The 17,464-nt window shown below is 32.9% G+C and overlaps 1 protein-coding gene across 9 annotated transcripts in view; it reads right to left on the bottom strand.

The window, feature by feature from the left end:
- Positions 1 to 17,464, bottom strand: part of Exoc6 (exocyst complex component 6) — a 193,190-nt gene that overhangs the window by 99,111 nt on the left and 76,615 nt on the right. For 6 of the 9 annotated variants that reach the window (XR_013434312.1, XM_078037990.1, XM_078037994.1 and 3 more), the window contains 5 exons: positions 11,904 to 11,987; positions 4,112 to 4,147; positions 3,902 to 3,948; positions 3,655 to 3,775; positions 2,111 to 2,182 (listed from right to left, as the gene is read on the bottom strand). Coding sequence is in view for 8 of the 9 variants with exons in the window: in XM_078037990.1 (XP_077894116.1) it covers positions 2,111 to 2,182; positions 3,655 to 3,775; positions 3,902 to 3,948; positions 4,112 to 4,147; positions 11,904 to 11,987 (360 nt within the window). In the remaining variant the exon portion in view is untranslated. The remainder of the gene's footprint in view (positions 1 to 2,110; positions 2,183 to 3,654; positions 3,776 to 3,901; positions 3,949 to 4,111; positions 4,148 to 11,903; positions 11,988 to 17,464) is intronic. The other 3 variants (XM_078038005.1, XM_078037999.1, XM_078038020.1) reach the window with 1 other exon arrangement.

The raw sequence follows: 17,464 nt of genomic DNA on the forward strand, positions 1-17,464 counted from the left end.
TACAACACCTTGTTAGAAAATCCACTCAGTTAGCCAACAATCACATTAAAATTAACTTATTTTCTCCCTTTCTAACTAAACCATGTGTCTTTTTACTTTCTATCTACGGTAATAATTTTATCATCAATACAGTTTTTCAAGAGAAAAACTTCAAAATCACCTAAACTCCCTTATATATATTTAATCAGTCACCAAAAACTTTTCATTTTTCATCCTTCACAAATCTCCTTCAAATCTTTCGTTCTTCTAGAAATATTCCCAGTATAACTGAATTATTTCAGGTCCTTCATATCTCTTTCATAGGCCATTGTAAGAGTTTCCTAAACTAAAATCACACCCACCTATTTCAACTGAATAGATTCTCAACCCTCAAAATTACCAACCATTCAAAAGTTCAAACCCAATCATACCATTCCCCCTAAAAAGTAAAAAAGTAAAAAAGATTTACTAAACTCCCTCCCACAAGACCTGACACAATCTAATTTAAACTACTTCATCAATTTCATCACCACTATTTGTACTTCCTTGCTCATACCCACATGCTAGTTTCTAACATAATAAAGCTGCTAAATCAGTCTTGAATTCACCATTCCAAACTAGATCTATAGTTTGCACATGCTTTTCTCTTAATGTCCTTTCCTTCCTATCAGCTTGCTGAACTCATCCTTCAAAATCTAGCTCAAATTTCAACTCTCTGAATATAGCCTCCCCCAACTCCTGGAATCAAAATTAGTCATTCTATCTTCTGTGAGCTAGTACTCTTTAACATATTGTTTTATTATATTGTTTATTAAATTCATTATTTGTTTACAAGTAAATTGAATTTATTAAAACCAAGGATTTTTATGTCCATACTTTCTTACTAATTTCTATGGCTCCACCATTTTATATATCAAATAACTGCTAAAAGGATGCTTAAAAAGTGTTAATGAATAAATCAATCTATGTTTACTTTCAATTTGCCTAACAGTCAGTAAGCAGAACTAGGAATGTGCTGGTGTTACTTTTTACTTTATTGTTTAGTCACCTTATTTTAAATGATAAAACACTGGTACTTTTAAAAGCAAAATTTCCTTAAGATGGCCAATTTAAAAAACTAAAAATTAGTTGGGTGCAGTGGCACATGCTTGTAATCCCTACTACTTGGGCAGCTGAGACAGAAGGATTACAAGTTCCAGATAAGCTTCAGCAATTTTATGAGACTTTGTCTCAAGATAAAAAAACATTAGAAGGAGTGGGGATGCAGCTCATGGTAAAGCACCCCTAGATTGAATCCCTAGTACCAGAAAAAAATTATATGACATTCCTTAACTGGTTTTAATGAAAAAGACAGGTCCATTCTTCAATAGGTTTAAATTTAAAAGCCAGATAAAAATCCTCCAAATAATAAGTCTGTCAATTTTCAGCAAAATGAAAACTGCAGCATTTCTGAATAAGTGAAAAGGACTGGTGTCCTCCTTAATCTTATTTTAAAGTAGTAAGATTAGAAAGGTATTCTTGGCAAGGGTTTACATAACCATCACTGCTGCTTTTCCAATGCAACAATTTTCCAATTTTCTTTGATTTCCTGCAAAGGTCATTAGAACCATGTCAAATACTCTAGATTTAGTTGTTCTGAAAGTGCCAATCCAAAAGCTGTAATGATCTACAAAGAGATAAGGAGCTTGTACCAAAAGATAAATCAATGTTGTTAACCTACACTGACAAATTATCACCCATAGCAAGATGCCAATTGTCCTAAACACTGTACTTAATAATATAGTTAATTCACATTCTGACAAAAACTCCTTTTTGTTGCATATCTAACAATATGCAAATATAGCTATTTCATACTTACAAAAATGGTAGCCTGTTTTAATAAAAAAGTTAATTCTAACCATAAAATCCCATAAGTTTAAGCATAAAAACAAAAATGCAATCAATTCTCTGTTATTTTAGAAGGAAGTGGTATGAATAGTTTGAGGTAATAGAATGCTAATACATAAGTAAACATTTATTACTATCTATTTACTACCATTAATCCACAATAAAATAAATGAGCATGCTCTGTATTTTGTATGTCTTTAAGTGCTCAAAACAGCCATTAATTGAACATTAGGTTATTACTCACCTGCAAAGTATCTGCAAAAATTACAATGAGATTCTTCAGCTCCAGAACAAGATCAGGATCAGTGCAATAAGACTGAGGGAACAAGGATGGGTTAGCGTGGAGATGGAAACACAACATAGGGCGGGAGGGTGGGGGGAAGACAGAGACATTTAATTAAAAATTAAGAAATAAGAACCCCAAAAAAGTTTCTTTTAATTTAACAGACTTCACAATAAAATTAAAATCTTTATTAGTCAGATCCACAGCTGGGCTTCTTCTACTTGGTATAAATTTTTAGGGAGATTATTTAAAGTAACTATTTTTTTCTGAAATTTGCACATGATAAACCTTGGACAAAACAATAATACTTATATTTCTAAAACTTTTAAGATTTTAAGAAACTAGTTATTTTAAACTGACACAATGGATTTAATATAGACCATGCATTTTTAGTTTTCAATCATTTATTCCCCCTCTTATAAAAATATATAATGTATTTTTTTAACATAAGAATAACAATTAAAATATCTGGAATTATTTTTTAACAGCATTTAATGAGATTTTGAATGTTATATATTGCATTTAATAATATCATTTAACATTTAATGTCATGGAATTAATAGGAAACATACCATAATTTTATATACTTAGAACTGATCTGATAAAATTATTATTATTCAGTGGTAGAGCACTTCCCTAGTACATGTGAGGTCCTGGGTTTGATCTCCAACACCCGTCTCTGCCCCCCAAAAAAGTATTACTCTTTATTAATATGTCAGAAAAAGTTCCAGTTCATAGGACAGTGCATCTAGATTCCTGATAAATAAAAATGTAGTGTGTTTACAATCTAAATATTATATATGATAATTAATCCTCCCTCATATATTTTAAATCTCTACTTAATCAATAATAAAATAATTATAAATATCAAATTATAAAATTTGAATACGGTGATAGTTTAGACTGTCTTATTAAAGAAAAGTCTGACCAATTTTTAATTTCAATCTTGCTTATGACACTAACATATTTATTATTTCCACAAAAAGCCTTAGGAAAATATTTGCTCAATTTTAGTCCATAAAAACTTCGCATTACACAAAGGTTCATTATTTCAAATGAGTTCAACTTTTTAAAACTGAAAATTTTTCATAAATTCATAATTGTAGTGTACTACTGCAAATTATAAACATTGAAAAACAAGTTCTATTGAGTTTTAATGGTGGAGCTTATTTTGGAAACAAAGAATTTGGAATGATAATTAAAAATCCTTTCTTCATGGTGCTTTTCAGTGATCCAATAAAGAGGTCAGTTGAGACTAATGAGACCAGCTTAATTCTTCATTTTCTATAATGCTAGAATAAAAATGTCTTGGGAAGCCCCCGTCAGTTGCAAAATCCAGAGTGATATTACCAGAAACATAAAGGCCTAACATTACTGCTTTCAAATCAAAGAAATTACCAAAAAATACAGAAAGATGGAAGTACAGTTTTCCTTTGAATTGTGTAACTCCAAAGTTCTTGAAGTAACCGAATTAAAATTTTAGTAACAAAAATTGTCTGACTTACTGAATGAGCTCTAAGGACAGCAATTATCTTTGAGAGGGCCATGTTCCAAAGTTCATCAGTGTATGCCCTGGTTACTAATCCTTGAGTCACATGTAAAATGTGATCTTCCACAACAAAGAACCTAGAATAGTAATTACCAACACAGCATGTGTTAAAAATTTTTTTAAAAGCCCAAATAGAAAATGTTTATTTCTTATGTTTAACATAATTAAAATTAATAATAGTTACTTCCATATTAGATACATACCCTACAATTTGAGTGAAATATCTTCTATAGCCATCAACTGTTTCATGCTTTAAATGAAAAACAAAAATCAATTTAAACCAATAAATACCAGTGATATAAAGGTTCCAAGTCACTACAACTTCACTAACAAATATTTATTGACAGCCTACTGTATGCTGCATATATTTTTAGGTTCCAGAAATACACATGTAAATAACAAAAAATGCTTACATATGATACCAACAAAGATGTTGTGTCCGCCAAGAACTAAGAAAAAATAAATTAAAAAAATGTTAAAATTCTCTCTGTCCCCCTCTGTCTCTCTCTCTCTCTTTAAAAAAAAAAAGAAAGAAAGAAGATAAGACATTAAATAAGTTAAAAGTAAATAGGATTTCAGAACCCCCTCTCAGCACCCAAGTTGAAGCTACCATCATCTCTTACTTGGGTTAACACATCATTTTCCTACCTAGTCTCCCTAGCTTCCAGCCTTACCCCCTATGGTATATTCTCATATAGCTGCAGGATAATGCTTTTCAAACAATAGTCAGAACATTACATCTTCTGCCAAAAAGAACTTTTAGTGCCTGATGCAGTGGCATACACCTATAATCCCAATACTCAGGAGGTTGAGGCAGGAGGATTTTGAGTTCAAAGCCAGCCTCAGCAAAAGTGAGGTGCTAAGCAACTCAGTGAGACCCTGTCACTAAACAAAAATACAAAATAGGGCTGGGGATGTGGCTCAGTGGTCAAGTGCCCCTGAGTTCAACCCCCAGTAACTTCCCCAGCCAAAGAAAATCTTTTAGTGCCTTTTCATATAACAAGTTTAACCTCTTAAAAATAGTCTACATTTGCCCATTGTTTATCATTTTAACAAAAGGCATAAAAGAAAACATTTGATCACCTGACTTATCATTGATAAAAACTTGCTGGTAGAAAATATTTCATATTTCTATTGTTCAAATTATATATTTGCATATTTCATAAATGTGATCAAATTTTCAAACTTCTGGGTTTTTTTTTTCAATTTTTGCAGGGAGAAGACTGTTAATACCTTCTAACTTAAAAAATACTGTGCTCAGAAACTATAGTTTACAATGACACCAAATGTTTGATATTCCTTGATACTTGCTTTATTCTATACAGAATGTAATTTAAAAATTTTTTATTATCCCATGTGTACTCTAAAAGAGTATATATACGTATGTGCAACTGTTGAAATAGGGTTCTCTATGTTCCATTAGATCAAGCCTCTTAAGCATACTGTATATTCTTACTGGCACTCTGTCCACTTGGCTTTCAAGATACTGAGACAACTGAAAATCTACTATGCTTGTGGATTTTTCCACTTCTCCTTGTAATTATGGCATATTTGCTTTAAATATTTCCAATCAATGTTATTAAGTGCACACAGGTTTATAATTATAATAAATAATTATAACAGGTATATAATGTTTAACAACTCTAAGACATACATATATTTTATTTTTTATCATTATAGGCTTTATCTTGTATTATATGAAAGTATATACTTGGTTTTTATTCCTTTAGAAATTACCCTAAACACCACATTATATATCTGTAAGTAATCAAACTCTAAAATTAGTCAAACATTTTTGCTGCTCTTCTAGACAATTCAGACACTTTCATTAACTCCCATCTCATTCTAATGTTTATGTTATTATTTTGTATTTTAATTCCATCTTAAGTCCATAATATCTTATTGAAAATTTTGTTCCGTCAACATAGGTTTATCTACATATTTATACTTTCTTCACTACTCATTCCTTCTCACATCTCCTATCTTCCACATGGTCTCATTTTCCTTTTTCCTTTTCTTTTAAATTTTCCTTAAGTTCTGCTTTTCTTTGTTTAAAATATGTATCTTTGACCTTGTTTCCTAGGTTGACAGTTATTTTTGTTTGGTACTGATAATATTTCATTGTCTTGTTTACTTGATAATACTCTCTTATGAGTATTTTAAGATTGATTTGTTTTTATGTACAGTTTATTGGCATATAATTTACATAGCATAAAACCAACTCTTTTTCTACAGAGTTCACTAAATTTTGACAGATGTAGACAGTTGTGTAATCACTACCAAAATCAAGAAGTATAACTAGATTTCTAGCTCATAAAGTTTCTTTATACCCTTTTGCAGTGAACTATTTTGCCCAACTCCCAGCCTTTGACCACCACTAATCCCATTCTGTCCCACAGTTTTGCCTTTTCAAAAATGTCAAATAACATAACTTCATTATCTAATTTTCTTACTCAGAATAATGCTCTTGAAGTGTATCCATTTATCTATGTTTATCAATTCCTTTTTATTGCTGAGAAGTATTCCATTATATGAATATGAAACAATTTGTTTATCTACTCATGTGGATTAACCACAATTTATCAACTAGTTCACAGAAATTCAGGTTGGTTCAAGTTTTGACATTTATTAATAAACTACTATAAACATTCACATATGAACCACTGTATAAAAACATATTTTCATTTCTTCTGAGTAAAAATCTAGGATTGGGGATGTACGGTTTTATGTTAATTCATTATCTTAAATTGCCAAACTGTTTTCCAAAGTGGCAGTGTAATTTCTATACCCACCACAGTATAATAGAATTCTAACTGTTCTACATCTTCATCAGCACTTGGTATTATCAATTTTTTTAAAGTCAGTTATCCTAATAAGTATGTCATAGCAATTCATTATGGTTTTAGCTTACATTTTCCTGACAAAAAAATTATACTGAACATTTTTTCATGTGTTTATTTACCATCTGTATATCTTTAATAAAATGTATATTCAAATTTTTATTGTCATTTTCAAAGCTAGTTTGTTTGTCTTTTAACTGTTGAATTATATAAGTTATTTTTATATTCTGGATATAAGCCCTTTGTTAGACATGAGTTTTGCAAATATTTCTCCAAATGTCTTGCCTTTTGATTTTCTTGAAAATGCCTTTTTAAAAAAAATGTTTTTATTATAAGTTCATTATAGTTACACATAATAGTGGGGTTCATTTTGACATAATCACATATACATGGAATTTAGCTGTCTCCATTTCAGTCCCTAGCACTTTCTCTCTCCTGCCCACCCCCCTCCATCTCCCTATCCTTCCTCCTCTATTCTACTTATCTTCCTTCTGTTACTTATTTATTTTTAAGTATTTATTTTTTAGCTGTAGGTAGACACAATATCTTTATTTTCATGTTGTGCTGAGGGTCGAACCCAGTGCCTCACACATGCTAGGTGAGCAGTCTACCTCTGAGCCACAACCCCAGCCCTATTTATTTATTTCTTAATTGGTGCTTTATAGATGTACATAAAGATGGAATTCACTGTGGTATATTTATATAGGTACATACTGTAATTTCCTCAAATTCATTCTGCATTTCCTTCTTTTCCTCCCTTTCCCCATCCCTCCTTCCTCCCCTCAATCTCTTTCCTGTAACACCACTGTTTTCTCTTTTATTTTTTTGAGATCTGATTCCTACCTCCAAACCCCCATGCCCCTTTTTTTCCCTTACTTTGCTCTAACTTCCATGGATGAGAGAAAACATTTGACCTTTGACTTTCTGAGTGTGGCTTAATTCATTTAGCATGATTCACTAGTGTTATCCGTTTACTAGCAAATGCCATTCTTTCATTTTTCTTTATGGCTGAATAAAACTCCATTCTGTACATACCACATTTTCTTAATCCATTCATCTGCTGATAGGCACCTTGGCTGATTCCATAACTTAGCTGTTGTAAATTACACTGCTATAAACATTGACAGGCCTGTATCACCATAATATGCTGATTTTAGTTCTTTTGGATAAATACCCATAGTGAAATCGCTGGGTGATATGGTGGTTCTATTCCTAGTCTTTTGAGGAATATCAATACTACTTTCCAAAGTGGTTATAGTAATTTGCATTCCCACCAACAATGTACGAGTGTACCTTTTTCCACACATCCTCTCCTACATTTATTATTTGTATCCTTGATGACTGCCATTCTAACTGGGGTAAGATAGAATCACAATATACTTTTGATTTGCATCTCCCTGATTGACAGGAATGTTGAGTATTTTTTCATATATTTATTGGTCATTTGTATTTCTTCTTTTGAGAAGTGTCTGTTTAGTTCTTTTGCCCATTCATTAATTGGGGTATTTTGACAATGGCTTTGAACAGCAGAAGTTTTTAATTTTGCTATTCAATTCATCAAAATTTGTTTGTTTGTTTTTGAGGATATTAAAATTATTTTAATAGACATAATATGAATCATAAGACCAGTCTATATAATAGCTCTTTAAAAATAATCTGTTATTGGGTTTTGTTTTTTTTTTTCATTAATTTTTAAATTTATATATGATAGGGAAATGTATTACAATTTTTCATATTTTTGGTTGTATACAAAGTATATTCACACCAATTCATGTCTTCATATATGTACTTTGAATAATAATGTCCATCACATTCCACCGTCATTTCAAATACCATTCCCCCTTCCTTCCCCTCCCACCCCTCTGCCCTATCTAGAGTTCATCAATTCCTCTCATGCTTTGCCTCCCAACCCCACTATGAATCAGTCTCCTTATATCAGAGAAAATATTCAGCATTTGGCCTTTGGGGATTGGCTAACGTCACTTAGCATTACTTTCTCTAACTCCATCCATTTACCTGCAAATGCCATGATTTTATTCTCTTCTATTGCTGAGTAATATTCCATTGTGTATCTATGCCACACTTTTTCTTATCTATTCATCTATTGAAGGGCATTTAGGTGGTATCACAATTTAGCTATTTTGAATTGTACTGCTATAAACATTGATGTGGCTGTGTCCTGTAGTATGCTGTTTTTAAGTCCTTTGGGTATAGACCAAGGAGAGGGATAGCTGGGTCAAATGGTTCAATTCCCAATTTTCCAAGACATCTCCACACTGCTTTCCATATTGGTTGAACCAATTTGCAGTCCCAACAGCAGTGTATAAGTGTACCTTTTTCCCCACATCCTCGCCAATACTTACTGTTGTTTGTGTTCTTAATAGCTGCCATTCTGACTGGAGTGAGATGATATCTTAGTTTTGATTTGAATTTCTCTAATTGCTAGAGATGATGAACATTTTTTCATATATTTATTGTATATTGTATTTCAATGATTGATTGTATATTCTCTTCTGAGAAGTGTCTGTTCAGGTCCTTGGCCCATTTATTGATTGGGTTATTTGGGTTTTTTTGTTTTGTTTTGTTTTTGGTGCTTAGCTTTTTTAGTTTTTTATACACCCTAGAGATTAGTGCTCTATCTGATATGTGAGGGTAAAGATTTGCTTCCAAGATGTAGGCTCTCTATTCACCTCACAGATTGTTTCTTTTGCTGAGAAGAAACTTTTTAGTTTGAATCCATCCCATTACTGATTCTTGATTTTCATTCTTGTGCCAAAGGAGTGTTATTAAGGAAGTTGGGGCCTAATCACAGATGATGAAGATTAGGGCCTACTTTTTCTTCTATTAGATGCAGGTTTAATAGTTTTATTCCTGGTTTTAACCCTAGATCCTTGATCCATTTTGATTTGAGTTTTGTGCATGGTGAGAGGGGTTTAATTTCATTTTGTTGCATATGGATTTTCATTTTTCCCAGCACCATTTGTTGGAGAGGATATCTTTTCTCCATTGCATGTTTTTGGCACCTTTGTCTAATATAAGATATTGTAATTTTGTGAGTTAGTCTCTGTGTCTTCTATTCTGTATCATTGGTCTACTTTAGTTTTGATTTGAATTTTTCTAATTGCTAGAGATGATGAACATTTTTTCATGTATTTGTTGATTGCCTGTATATTCTCTTCTGAGAAGTGTCTGTTCAGGTCCTTGGCCCATTTATTGACTGGGTTATTTGGGTTTTTTTGGTGCTTAGCTTTTTGAGTTCTTTATATACCCTAGAGATTAGTGCTCTGTCTGATGTGTGAGGGGTAAATGATTCTCACTTATCTGGTAATTACTTTTGACTGTGAATTGCTAAATTTTCCTTAAAACTTTAACTCTGGATACTCTTTAATTTTGGAATGAAAGTGCAAAGATCGACATTCACTTCTGCCAGGCACTTGAAAGCAATGTCACCATGGAGCAACTTTAAACTAAACTTTCAGTTGAATTTTTTTTTTTGTCTATCCAACAAGAATGCATTTGAGCTGCAAACACATGTGACAAACTTATTATGAATCCTCAAAAGAATTTTTTCTCCCAGTTCACTCAGCAATGATAAGTAATTTTCTTTATGGTATTTGCAAGAAGAAATAGAGAAGATTTTAGATGGTTTTATCTGTAGGACATCCTAATAATGGGGCTTTAAAAGGGATATAAATTCTGACATATTGATTTGGCCCTGGGCTTAACCCTCTGAACTCCATATCCTGAAACTTATGCTTTCTACTTCAATATATACTCCTACAATAAAAACTACATTCAATTCCTGTTATGGTCTAGATGTGAGGTGTCATCCAAAAGCTCAGTGTGAGATAATACAAGGAGGCTTAGAGGTGAAATAATTGAATTATGAGAGCTTTAACTCAATCAGTGAATTAATTCCCTGATGGGGATTAACTGAGTGGTAACTGAAGGCAGGTAGGGTATAGCTGGCAAAGGTAGGAATTGGGGGCATACCTTTGGGGTACATATTTTATATCTGATGAGTGGACTCTCTCTCTGCTTCCTGATCATCATGTGAGCTGTTCCTCTCTACCACACTCTTTCACCATGATGTTTTGCCTCACCATGTGCCCTGAGGAATGGAGCTGGCTGTCTATGGACTGCGACCTCTGAAACTATGAACTCCCAAATAAACTTTTCCTACAATAAAATTGTTTTTGTCAGGTCTTTAATCACAGCAGTATAAAAGCTGACTAAAACAGTCCCTCACCAAACCTATCTGAGTTTCTGCTTTCCTTTAGGTTTTCTTATTTCACTCATCTGTTTTGTAGTCAGATGTATTGAGATACAAATTACATACAATAAAATTCACTCTCTTTCATATGCAGTTTCTTATGAGCTTCCACAAACTAGTCACATTAACTATTACCACAACCAACATATAGAAGAGTTCTACGTTCACTTAGTTTTTGGCCTGATTATACTATTCTGTCAGGTCCTCTGTGCTTTTAAAAAGAAGTTTTAAAAAAACTTAAATGTCTATCCAACATCTTTAGGTGTGACAATTAATCAACATACACAGTTTCCCATATGATCAGGAACTAATTATTACACCCTGACATTATACATATTCTGATAGACCCAACCTGATCTTTTATTAAAATTGGAAGCCATCTTGCCACAAAGCCATGAAAAGCTAATTTCGGCTTTACTATAAATTATTGCAAATTCTGAACCTGCTTGGAATGCCTGCCCGTGCCTTGAACTCACCCATGCCTGGCTCTCTGACCAGATAGCAGCCCTCTCCGAAACTTAGTGACACCTCATAAATATTGGCCTTCCCTGGCCAGACAACGACCCTCTCCGAGGCTCTAATGATCCTCATAAATTCTGATGTTGGGGCCAGCAAAAAAAAAAAATTGTAAACTACCATTAGTGTGATGCTTGTCAGAGTTCTGTTATCTGTAACCCCCCTTTTGTGTAACTTGCTGGGCTATAAAGCTGGGCTGTAGGAAAGGTGGGGCGGCTGTTTTGTTCCCGCTGTTTTGGGAGGGAAAGGCAGCCCGGCCGGTCGAAATAATAAGCTTGCTTTAATTTGATTTTAATTGGAGTCAGTGGTCTTTTCTTGCGTCCTGGTCTAACAATTCATTTTTATCTTTTACTATATTGTTCATTTTCTTCCCTAGTAGAAGGCAAACTCATGGGAGAAGGGATTTAATTTTGTTCAGTGCTGTATCCTTGGCACCTAAACCAATTACTACAAAAGGTAAATGTTCAATAGATATTTGTAGTTGAATGAATAGTGACACATGCTCTGAAGAAATTAAAGCAGGTTAAGGGGATAAAAAGTACCAACAAAGCTAATAAATAATTTTAACATACTTACCATACTTGATTGGGGTTGTAATACCAGTCTTGCTTGTTTCTTTCTTTGTTTTCGGTAGTAATTTTCAAATGTTTCTTCATCACCCTAAATAATAAAGTCAGTAGAATAAGAAAAATTCAAGCTTGCATGCATGCACATACACATACATTTACTGCTAAGAGTAATTAACCCACTAAGAGTCATTTTAAACTTTCTAACTGGAAAATAAATGCTGAATGGATTTCATACTGAATGTCAAGAAAGGGTTTTTGTCATTTTAGTTCAAAGACAGCAACTTTATTTGGCATCTTAAATATTACAATGAATAAAGTGCAAACATTTGACACTTTCCCAACTTATCACTTAAGCTTTATATATTTTTGAATGCCAAGACAATCTGGAAGTTAATAAGAGAAACTAGAGATTAGCTGTCAAGCTGGTTGTGTTAGGTGACATTTGAATCCCAGCTACTCGTGAGGCTGATGCCAGAGGCCAGCCTGAGCAACTTAGTGAGCTCCTGTCTCAAAATAAAATCTAAAAAGACTGGAGGTGTAACTTAGTTGTAGAGAATTTGCCTAGCATGTTCAAGGGCAAAAATGGAATTCCCTAATGCAACCAGAAAAAAAAAAGAAGAAGGAAGGAAGGAAATAAAGAGTTATTAACCATCAAGCCTAAACTTCTGAATATGTTATATAAGGTCCTACATGATCTGGTTTCTTCCTCAATCTCCTGTCTCATCTCTTGCCACACCTTAACTCTTAGAATATCTGATACAAAACTTCTTTTCACTGCCAGGCTTTTGTGCTGGCTATTTCTGAAATATACTTGAAATATACTATACAATTTTTACACATCTTTTCAGGATTTGCCATTAATGATACTTCATTTAAAAAGCTTTCCTTAATTTCCACAGGCTTGTTATTTTCTGTTATACCACAACAATCTGTACTTCCCTATCACAGCATTTATACTGTGCTATAATTCCCCAATTATTAGTCTATCTCAGTGCTACCCAATGAAACTTTCTATGATGGTAGAAGTATTCTATGTTTGTACTATCTACTATGGTAGCCACTAGTGACATGTGGCAACAGAGTATTTGAAGCAGCTAATAGGACTGACACACTTCAATTTTGCTTAATTTTAACTAATTTCAACTTAAATGGCTACATTTAACTAGTGGCTACCACAGTGAACAACAGAAATCTAACTTTTCCTTTTTTGGGGGGAGGGGGTACTAGGGATTGAATCCAGGGGTACTTAACCACTGAGCCACATCCCCAAACCTTTTATTATATTTTATTTAGACATGGTCTTGCTGAGTTGCTTAGGACCTCCTAAGTTGCTAAGGCTGGCTTTGAACTTGGGATACTTCTGTCTCAGCTTCCCAAGCCTCTGGGATTATAGGATGCGCCACCACACCCAGCTAACTTTTCCATTCTTGGTCTGTTAACAAATTGTCCATATTCATCTAGATCACCAGTATAAGCTCATCATTTAGAAGAATGCTTGGCTTGTAGAAGGCACTCAAAAATATTTGTTGAATGAATAATTAAACAAATAAATGAATGGCTATATATTCTGTTTCAAAGAAGAATTCATTCAGAGCCAGAAGAAAATGTTGGGACCATATTCCCCTACTCGTTTAAGGCTTCAGAAACCAGAAGAAAAAAATAATAGGAAAAAAAAAACATCAAAACACAATTTTCACTGGAAAAAAATTCTGATTTTATTTTCTTTACATTTAAGTAGCTATGAAAAAACACAAGTTCTAAAAATGCTTCTAAAGCAACTTCATAATGCAAAAATTTTTTTTACATAAGTATCCCCTAAAGAAGTTCTTCCCTTTTTTTACTCAAATAATTACAAGAATTTCAAAATAGTTATGGTCCTCCTCATACAATTTTTATTTTTTTTTAGTTGTAGTTGGACACAAAACCTTAATTTTATTTATTTGTATTTATGTGATATTGAGGATCAAACCCATGTGCTAGGCAAGCACTCTACCATTGAGCCACAACTCCAGTCCCCTCATATAATTTTTATAGAGTAAATTTTTCACCATCAATGTAATTAAATGCAAATGATATGCTATCCAGCATATTATGAACACTAAAATTTTTTAAAAAACTGTTAAAACCTTATTTAAATATATCCAAACCATTATTCACTTAAAAAACATACGAACATAATCTCCCTTATCATTTTGAAAGGTTACATTATGCTTTTCCTTTTTGAATTCATGTTTCCTTTTTTTTTTTTCTTTTTGGTACCAAACTACCCTTACAGAATGTTTTCAAATTTAATGTGCTTTTTTCAAATGTAGTATTTTTTAACTTATATTTTATATATATTTTATTTCTTAGATAATAAGACTTTAAGACTTTCAGTGTTAAAGAGTTTTCTTCCTTCTGGATTAAATTATTATAATTAGTAATTAACGAGTCTCAACAGCATAAATATATAATACTTTTTTGTGGAGGGAGGTACCAGGGATTGAACTCAGGGACACTCAACAACTGAGCCACATTCCCAGCCCTATTTTGTATTTTTGTTTTAGAGACAGGGTCCCACTGAGTTGCTTAGTGTCTCACTTTCGCTGAAGCTGGCTTTGAACTCTCAATCCTCCTGCCTCAGCCTCCTGAGCTGCTGGGATTACATACATTTTGATAATGAGTAAACTAAAAAGTAAATTTGTACAATATTAAGGGTATTTAACATATTTTTTAAAAAGTCCACCCTGAAACCTTATTAGTAAAGCCTATCAGTCCTCATAGTAAAACCAATAAGTCAAATTATATTTACTATCTTTCAGGAAAAATGTGACTTTGTGTTGCAAATCAAATAAATATACCAACATATGTTTTGAGTAACATTATGAAAACTATAAGAAATAAAAAGTGATCGAGATTATGGTTATTAATCCCAATGTGATTATTTTATTCATTTATGTTCCTTAAAAACAAGTCAATAAATAGGTTTCTCATTATTCTATTTCTCATTACTTAATAATAATGCAATGTAATTTGTAAACTATGATTCTAAGTTATTTATGCAGTAAGGTGTATGATAAACAATATTACAAGCCCTCAGTAAATATGTAAACATAAACAAAATAACAAAATTTAACTTTTAGAAATAATTAAATGTAACTAAGTACAAAAATAAGGCATATACTATTAATATTGTTAGTTATGATGACGATACTTTTTCTGGATATTTAATGAAATAGAATGATATATATTGCTAAAAACTAATTGCCAGATTTTACTCTTTAAAAATCTAAAATAGAAAATAGTAAACATGCAATTGAACTTATGATATAATTTGGTAAAGCATTTTTTCCTTCTCTTAAATTTTTCATTCTAATTTGTTATATATGACAGTAGAATACATTACAATTCATATTACACATATAGAGCACAATTTTTCATATCTCTGCTTGTATACAAAGTATATCCACACTATTCATGTCTTCATACATGTACTTAGGGTAATGATGTCCATCTCCTTCCACCATCTTTTTTATACCCCTATACCTATTCTTTTCCCTTCCCACTCCTTTGCCATAACTAGAGTTTGTCTAATCCTCCCATGCTCCCCCTCCCATTCCCACTATGAATCAGCCTCCTTATATCAGAGAAGACATTTGGTTTTGGGGGGATTAGCTAACTTCATTTAGCATTATCTCCTCCAATTCCGTCAATTTATTTACCTGCAAATGCCATGATTTTATTCTCTTTTATTGCTGAGTAATATTTCATTGTGTGTATATACTACAGGTTCTTTATCCATTCATCTAATGAAGGGCATCTAGGTTGGTTCGATAGTTTAGCTATTGTGAATCGTGCTGCTATAATCATTGATGTGGCTGTGTCCCTTTACTATGCTGTTTCTAAGTCCTTTGAGGAGTGGGATAGCTGAGTCAAATGGTAGTTCCATTCCCAGTTTTCCAAGGAATCTCCGTACTGCTTTCCATATTGGCTGAACCAATTTGCAGTCCCACCACCAACATATGAGTGTGCCTTTTTCTTCACGTCCTTGCCAACACTTGTTGTTGTTGTTTGTGTTCTTAATAGCTGCCATTCTGACTGGAGTGAAATGAAATCTTAGAGTAGTTTTGATTTCCACTTCTCTAATTGCTACAGATGTTAAATAGTTTTCCTCATAGAAACAGAAAAAAGCAGTCATGAAATTCATCTGGAAAAATAAGAGACCCAGAATAGCTAATGCAATCCTTAGCAAGAAGAGTGAAACAGGAGGCATCACTATACCAGAACTTAAACTATACTACAGAGCAACAATAAAAAAAACAGCATGGTATTGGCACTAAATGAGACTGGTAGACCAATGGTACAGAATAGAGATCACAGAGACTAAATTCACATAATTATAGTTATCTTACATTAGACAAAGGAGCCAAAAACATGCATTGGAGAAAAGATAGCCTCCTCAACAAATGGTTATGGGAAAACTGGAAATCCATATGTAACAAAATGAAATTAAACCCCTATCTCTCACCATGCACAAAACTCAACTCAAAGTGGATCAAGGACCTAGGAATTAAATCAAAGATATTGCACCTATTAGAAGAAAAAGTAGGCCCAAATCTGCATCATGTCGGATTAGGACCCAACTGCCTAAATAGGACTACTATAGCCCAAGAATTAAAACCAAGAATCAATAAATGGGATGGATTCAAACTAAAAAGTTTCTTCTCAGCAAAAGAAACAATCAGTGAGGTGAATAGAGAGCCTACATCTTGGGAGCAAATTTTTACCACTTGCACATCAGATAGAGCACTAATTTCAAGGGTATATAAAGAACTCAAAAAGCTAAACACCAAAAAAACCAAATAGCCCAATCAATAAATGGGCCAAGGAACTAAAAAGACACTTCTCAGAGATGGTAAAACATTTTTAACCATTTCACTGAATCGTAATGTACATGAATTTAAGAATGGGATTGGTCGATGTCACTTAAAACTTTCAACAACCCCAGAAAACATGCCAGTTCTGTTCTAAAAACTCAACTTCACTAATCCATATCATTTTGGCTACTGAAAGTTATTTTTCTTTACAGCAAACAACACATCCTAAAGAAGGGTATTAACATCTGCCGAAATCATTTAATGCACAAGACATAGTTTAAGCATTCAAACTTTTCTGTTTTTCCTGCTATACTATCAGATGACTCTCTCTTAAATGTAACATAGTAAGGAATAACTATATTGTCAATAGTTAGAAATAAAAGAAATCAGGTCATTAAGAGTAAATTGGTACTGGGCACAGTGGCACAAGACTATAAATCCAACGACTCAGGAGGCTGAGATAAGAGGATCTCAAGTTCGAGATAAGCCTTGGCAACTTAGTAAGACCCTAAACAATTCAACAAAACCCTGTCTCACAATAAAAAAGAGTTGGGGATGGGCTCAGTGGTTAAATGCCCCTGGGTTCAATCCCCAATACCCCCCAAAAAAGAGAGTAAATTAATATTACTGGCAAGTATGTCATTATTCCCTACTATGTATGTGAACTAAGAACACCCCACCATAGGACAAAATATATTGTTTCTAATATAAT

The sequence above is a fragment of the Ictidomys tridecemlineatus genome, chromosome 1, assembly GCF_052094955.1.
Source record: "Ictidomys tridecemlineatus isolate mIctTri1 chromosome 1, mIctTri1.hap1, whole genome shotgun sequence".
In the NCBI taxonomy this organism is placed as follows: Eukaryota; Metazoa; Chordata; class Mammalia; order Rodentia; family Sciuridae; genus Ictidomys; species Ictidomys tridecemlineatus.